General features: G+C 38.4%; 1 protein-coding gene across 1 annotated transcript; it reads right to left on the bottom strand.

Moving 5' to 3' along the window:
• Positions 1-2360: 2360 nt before the first annotated feature.
• LOC306911617 (ADP/ATP translocase 2) lies at positions 2361-4864 on the bottom strand. The gene is made up of 4 exons (XM_079487081.1): positions 4221-4864; positions 3115-3601; positions 2871-3011; positions 2361-2784 (listed from the first exon to the last, which is right to left on the bottom strand). Exons 1-4 carry the CDS (start codon positions 4329-4331, stop codon positions 2627-2629), a joined length of 897 nt encoding a protein of 298 aa, XP_079343207.1. The 5' UTR covers positions 4332-4864; the 3' UTR covers positions 2361-2626.
• Between the last annotated feature and the right edge of the window lie 2600 nt (positions 4865-7464).

A 7464-nucleotide genomic window follows, 5' to 3' on the forward strand; every position in this document is an offset into this window, starting at 1 on the left:
TGGAATGGTTGCTTTAATAAAGTTGATTTCTCGTTACAAATAAGGTTACGGATATATCTTACAAAATAAGAGTCTGTATCCAGCTGGGATGGATGTGGTTTATTGGTTAACTGAGCGATAGGGTCAAATAGTTACAGCTGTGGCACTGAAAAGTTATATCATGAAATGAATGCAAAAAATATCTAATGGTTGTAGGCTACTGTTGTTTAGAAAAATAAAAATGTACACTAACCCTCTCTCTTCTCTCAACAGGTAGTGGTCTGGCTTTTGTTGAAACTAGTAACTTTGTATTAACACCTGTGGTACTATTGCTCTTTTATGACATATCGCTTATTGCTCCGTGAACTCTTTGTAAGTCGCTTTGGATAAAAGCGTCTGCTAAATGACTAAATGTTTAATGTCAACATTTTTCAACTTCACTTACAGGATTTCTTTTGTAAAAGGTGTCAATCTTCTCCTGCCTCTTTCTTTTCTGCATCTTAATGATGCTGCGTGACATGGGTCTGAACATTTTGCTTACTTGCGCCCTGAAAAGGGAGATATAAAAACACACACAAGAAGACAGCAACAAAAAGCCTTTTTTTTGGGTGGTATAAATAATGTAAAAAAATTCTGTTTTTAAACATTGAAATAATTTACACTTTTCTTTCAAAGTTCTTCAACAGGTATGCAAACAATGTCATCATTTCTCACTTTTTTCTCCTCAACAGGTACAAACAAAGTTAGTGAGAAACAAACACAACAGGTAAGTATTCACAAAAATGTATTAAGCGAATCAACAAATGCTCAAAATATCATAATCAACTGCACCGGCAATAAACCCATAATCTGCTTAACAATGCCAATTTGTCCCTCCTTGTCATCAATTCCCTACCTCCTTCATCACAGTTACTTTAAACATTGCATGCCACATACATAACCGAATGAAGCTAGCTGCTGAACAATATCCCACTTAGCAATTAGCATTAGTCTAAAAAACGAAATATAAAACCCAAAACACTCGACATGTCCCTGTCTGTATCCTTCCAACCCGTTTTGATCCTTTAAAAGCGATATTATAACTAAATGCTTTATGTGAAAGTTTCACTTAGACAATTCTCTCACTTTGGGTCTTGACAAGATAACTATACTTTCAAAGGATGCTGGTTTGATTATACATGCTATTTTGCATCTTAATTCCATATTTACTAATTTAGGATAAATGTAAGGCTCTGTTTGGAGTATTTAAGATGCTTAGAATGGGCATAGATGTGATGTTTAAATCAAAAGAAAACAGGAAGCTGAACTAAACTATTTTCATTTTAAAAGAATGTGTAAATTCTAATAAAGACAGAAATATTACCATGTGACCAAAGACACATGAGCAGAATATTTCTGATTATAAACTGCAAGTTGAAGGATGTACTGTTACTCCAACAAATACAGTAAAAGATCTAGACGTTATATTAGACAGCAACCTGTCATTTCAAAATCACATCTCAAATGTCACAAAAACAGCCTTTTTCCACCTAAGAAATGTTGCCAAATGATGAAATATTCTGTGTGTTGCTGACGCGGAGAAGCTTATTCATGCATTTATGACCTCAAGACTTGACTACAGTAATGCACTACTTAGTGTTTGTCCTGCATCATCAATAAACAAACCACAGTTAGTTCAGAATATACGATCACATAACCCCAATGTTATCAACCCTTCACTGGATACACATTAAGTATCGTATTGACTTTAAAGTTCTTTTAATCACTTATAAAGCCTTAAAGGGTTTAGCCCCTACCTACATAACAGAGCTTCTAGCACACTACAACCCATCTACAACCCATCACGCTCTCTAAGATCTCAAAACTCTTTTGATAACACCTAGAATAACTAAATCCACCAAAGGGGGTCGAGCTTTCTCATACGTAGCACCTAAACTCTGGAATAACCTTCCTGATATTATTCCAGGATCAGACACACTCGCCCAATTTAAATCTAGATTAAAAACGCATCTTTACAGACAAGCATTCACTTCATGCTAAATAAACAACCGGGAGACTGCAGACATTGGATATTATTGACTAGAATAATTTAGCTTGTTCTATAAACACCATGTAATGTTTTACCTTTTTTGTGTTTTTCAGTTTCTCATTTTGTCCTGTAAAGCTGCTTTGGAACAATGCACAATGTGAAAAGCGCTATATGAATAAAATGGAATAAATAAGAAATTCTCCTATAATTTGCTCACCTTCAGACCATCACAGATGTACATGACTTTCTTCCGTTCAACAAACAATTTGATATAAAAATGCCATCATGTTTGCATTGGGGGCTCAAAATGACACAAATTTCCAGTTCACCAATAGGAATGAAATGACAGATTACGCGTTTAGTTTTCAGTAGAACGACTTTATTCAAGTCAGAATTAAAAACAGACTGACAGGAGAACAGATAAGGTGCTCAGTTTTGGCTTCAAGGTACAACAGTAACCAGTGACGGGAACTCTGGAGAGGAAAAATAAAGCATTTCTTTCATACATTAATCATCTGCAACACCACTAGTAGTGTGATACTAGTCAGGCCGCATATGGCAGAAGTCCAACCAGATGCATTACATGTTTGAACAAGTTTCAGTGACGGATGTTAAAATTTAAATGATCTTCTTGAGCTCGTCGTAAAGAACCAGCACGAAGGCTCCGCCCATTCCTCGCAGCACATTAGACCAGGCACCTTTAAAGAAAGCCTTCCCTCCTTCATCACGAGCGATCTTCTTCCAGCAGTCGATTGTGCCGCTGTACATGATGTCAGCTAATAACAAAAATTAAAGCACAATTACATATATATAGCATATGTATCCAAATGCAAAAAAAATTACTTTAATGCTTTTATTGTACCTCCTTTGCGACCAGACTGCATCATCATACGCCGACGAACCGTGTCAAAGGGATACGATGTAAGACCAGCGACTGCAGTGACGGTCTGAGCGATCATCCAGCTCACCATGATGTGCGTGTTCTTGGGGTCAGGCAACATTCCTGCAAAACAAACATCTTTAAATCAACCATTTGACATAACGAGACAAAAAAAACAATAGGGACTACAAGACAACACCGCTCTGAGCCAAACGACTCAACCCACCTTTGGCCGTGTCGTAGATGCCGAAGTACGCGGCTCTGTAGATAATGATGCCCTGCACAGAGACATTGAAGCCCTGATACAAGCCCTTCAGACCGTCAGACTTGAAGATCTTGCTTAAACAGTCGCCGAGTCCCTTGAACTCTCTCCCTGCACCAGCTTTGCCAACATCAGCGGCCAAACGGGTCCTGGCAAAGTCCAGCGGGTAGACGAAACACAGGGACGTGGCTCCGGCCGCTCCACCTGAGGCCAGGTTACCTGCGAAATACCTCCAGAACTGAGTGCGCTTGTCGACGCCGTCCAGGAAAACCTTCTTGTACTTGTCCTTGAAAGCAAAGTTGAGGGCCTGTGTGGGGAAATACCGGATGACGTTGGCCAAGTTCCCTCTCCAGAACGCCAGGAATCCCTGCTCCTTGGGAATGCGCACTACACAGTCAATAATACCCTTGTAGTGTTTGTCCGCCGTTATCTGCTTGCTGGCATGCTGGACCTGTCAGAAATCAAAAAGATGCTTTAATCCTCGATATAAGGATGTTTATACTTCAGGTCTGTTATCCTAAAGAATAAGCAGAATAACATGGGGTCTTGGTCGTGACCTTGTGTTGTGACCACTGTTCCTAAAGCCCACCCACCAGTGTCATGTCCCCTCCACCCGGGGAACACTAGCTAGAGGACACCGTGCCCTTACATGTTAGCATGTCATCAATAAAGCTACGCACAATATTAAATACCGAGGTAGATTAACGACAAACTCGGTTTACGTTCTTACGCCTACGGTTTTATTGCTGTAACCACGGTTTAACACCGTATTTATAGCCAAACCTGAGCGGTATTTACATTTCTTCATAAATTCAAGTCAGACCAGAGCAAATCACACAAATACAACAGAAACCATAGATTAACTGTCGTATTTGGAAAAAATTAAACGAAGGAAAGTTACGCCATACAAATACCGTAATACGCGTGCGTACTGCGTAGTTTTACCACAGTGGTCACGCTTTAACTGTGTAGTATGACGACGTAGTTTTATTAACAATCAAACAATAACAATTAAACACATAACGACGAACGAGAAACACGCGTAATGTCTCACTCCACGACTCTCGTACCTGCAGCAGCAGTTTGACTCTCTCGATCGGAGCGACGGCGGTTTTCGAGATCGCGGCGGCGATTCCACCGGCCAGGAAATCCTTCGCGAACGAGATCGCGGTTTCGTTCATCGTGACGTGACGCGGCTGATGCTCTTCACTCGACACAAACCCCGTTAACACCGGCTGCTGGTCGCCAACGCCAACAAAACGTCCCGATTTATAGACGCTGGTGACTTTTACGATATCGCGAGACGCGACGGGAACGCGGTTCTATTCTTTAGGGCGGATGACATCCAACCAAAGGCCCTTTGTGGACAGACACGTCACTCGACAGCCATATTCGCAACACTTCCGGGCAGATTGTTCCGTCTTACGAGGGCAAGTCACATCTACCTGAATTAGGAAAGAGCGTTATCTTTTAAATCGCTCGCTAATGTCGCAATAAAACCACACATTTATGAGCAGCTAATAAACGCGATGTCAATCGTCAGATTATCTCTATTTTGTAAGATTAAACTGTGCTAAAAAGCACTATTATATGTTGCTCCAGCTACTGCGCGCGCTTAAGAGCCTGTCTTTAGCGATTGATGATTGGCTGGTCTTTTCACTTTAAGGCGGGACTTCCTTCGCTAGAGCGTTGCACTTTTCCCCCCATTCATAGCAACGACTGTCCACCGTCCTGTTCAAATCTATAGTCTTTGGCCCCACCTCCTAATGTCATTGAAGGTTTGTATTATTTATTTATGATTACAGTATTCACGCCATTTACTATTATATCTACACACTTTTACAATAAACACACTGAAAATCTCATGTGAACAATTTGAGCTTAATTAATAACCACTGAAAATAATTAATGCTAATGCTTTTTGCAATGTTGTCTTACTAAATATATTTTTGTTAATTTTCTTATTTCTATTAGCCACGTGAGAAACTACTGTAGTGTGCTTGCGTAATAACTATAGTAAACTGTAGTAGAATTCCCATAGTGTTGCAGAGTAAATCAGCTTTATTTATATAACTTTTCTTTACAATTTTCATTGTTACAAAGCAGATGAACAAGAAAAGATTGACTATAAGGTTATGCAAGTCAAAACACAGGTCAAATATCAGACAGACTATAAATTCCTATATGCAGTGTTCATTAAATAAAACTTTAAATGTTTATAATAAATATAAAAGTCAGTATGATGATAAACTAAAGACACATACACTGAAATACGATGTAAATAAATGTCTTTTTGTATAGACATGTGTAGACGTTAGCAGGTGAGAATGAATCCTGTGCATAGTTTTGTCTTCTGATATGTGTGTGCCTTGCCCGCAGGCCAGAGACTGCGGTTAAACCTGTCTGAAACAGGTCTTGGACCTGCCTATATTTTCAATGAGTCAAAATATACAAGTACAAAAACCTGATGGAAAACCAGTTGATCTTGCTTTATTCTACCATATGACATGGTGAAACCAAATCAAGTCCCAATGAACGTACTGCATTTCCACAGAATGCACTGATGACCTTCTACATGTCTATAAATGTGCAGTCAGCGGTCACACAACAAGGTTCACCCCTGAACTATGAGCTGTGGAATACTGTATCCCACAATGCAATGCAGTTAACCTGACCTTCCACTTGCAGTGTGACAAATGAACTGGACGTAATATGGCAAGATTTGAAACACGTGTTTTCCGATGTAAATCCAAATCTGACATTAAATTGTTAGTCGATTAAAAACGTGAATTTTATTTCCATAAACAAGCATTGTTCGGTGAGGTCATACCAAACAATGATATTGATGCATAACGTAGTGTAATTTATATCAGCAATGTTGAGTAGTCAATTTAGTAAGTGAAGGAAGTAAGTGAACCCTTAAATTTAGAAACTTGAACTTCCCTACAAATCTGAATGAACTCAGATAAGTAGATCCACAGGTGCCCACGCCTCTTAAAGCATCACGTGATATAGTCTAACATCACTCTCCTGTGATTTTTACTTTACTTTACTTTTTAAATTCAATACAAAATCACTTATTTAACATAACATCCATGTGTGAGACACAAAAGAGAATAAGACTTCATTACTTGCACATCTTATGGCCAGCAGATGGAGCCATAACAGTGATGATTCATTGAGAAAAGCACAGAATATGAAAAATTGAACTATTGAAATATTAAAATTGAGTTTTTCTGTATAAATGAAAAATGCAATAGATATAAATTCTCACCTTAACGCCCACAAATAAGAAATTCCTTAATAGAGAAACAAACTAAAGAGAAAAATGATTGACAGGCACACGTGTCACACACGTATGTATATGAAGGTAAACCGAGGCAGCAGGTGCTTCTGTCTGCCCTTTAATTACATTAATTCTGATTCATCTAATTGATATGCTAATGAGGAGGTAATTTATGCACATCCACAGCCTTTTTTAATTAATGGATAATCAGATCATATATGCTCCTGCATATTTCATCACACGAAACTGTCAGCTTTTTGATTTTGTGTTTTAAACAGTCTAGTTTAAATGGACGATTTCCTTTTACATTAAACTTTTTTTATATAGCAACATAGATTTATAGAATGTTTTAATATCAAACTCAAATCATTTCATCTCTTAAAATAATGTGATCCGTAAGTCATGATGTTTTCAACTCAACAAAATCTTATTTTCAGTCTTATTTAAGTTACAGCAACTCATAGTTGAGATTAAAAATAGCATTTCGAAAAAAGATAATTCTAGTTTCATTATACTTAAAATTTGAGGCAGCAAAAATACATGACTCTTGCAAAACCTTCATTTTACCTATTGCAATTGTATTGTTTTACTAACACAAACATCTTTTATTTAGTTAATGGGATTGAATTGCTAGTCTTGAATGGAAGCTGTTTAAAGGGCGTGCCTCCGGCTATTGATCCTCTAACCCCCTTAATGTGTTGCCAACAATCCCTCCCAAACTGTTATCTGCACTACTTAGTGCTCATCAGTGAGGGTGAGTTAAACAGAGCTAATAATAATATTATTCCACGACGGCAGGCAGTAATCCATGCTTTTACATAAGTGCTATAAAGTGACATCATCTCACAGTTCGGAGTGATTGATGACCCAACAAACCTCACGTCAATTAACCGTCCAGCTTCTCTCCGGCTATTGTGTGACAACCATCTGCTGTCAGGATGAATTTCATTTACCTCTCGACCGGCAACCCAATTCACGTATAAGTCTCCCGCATGCACTCTTTTAAATCATCATATAATGTCTAAAAG

Source organism: Barbatula barbatula (genome assembly GCF_947034865.1).
Source record: "Barbatula barbatula genome assembly, chromosome: 2".
Taxonomy (NCBI): domain Eukaryota; kingdom Metazoa; phylum Chordata; class Actinopteri; order Cypriniformes; family Nemacheilidae; genus Barbatula; species Barbatula barbatula.

Excerpts from the sequence above, each read along its gene's own strand:
- LOC306911617 (XM_079487081.1), bottom strand. The coding sequence starts at position 4,331 with ATGAACGAAACCGCGATCTCGTTCGCGAAGGATTTCCTGGCCGGTGGA. Across the intron at positions 3,602-4,220 it reads GAGTCAAACTGCTGCTGCAG|GTCCAGCATGCCAGCAAGCA; the intron begins GTACGAGAGTCG and ends GATTTCTGACAG. Across the intron at positions 2,785-2,870 it reads GCAGTCTGGTCGCAAAGGAG|CTGACATCATGTACAGCGGC; the intron begins GTACAATAAAAG and ends TTTTGTTATTAG.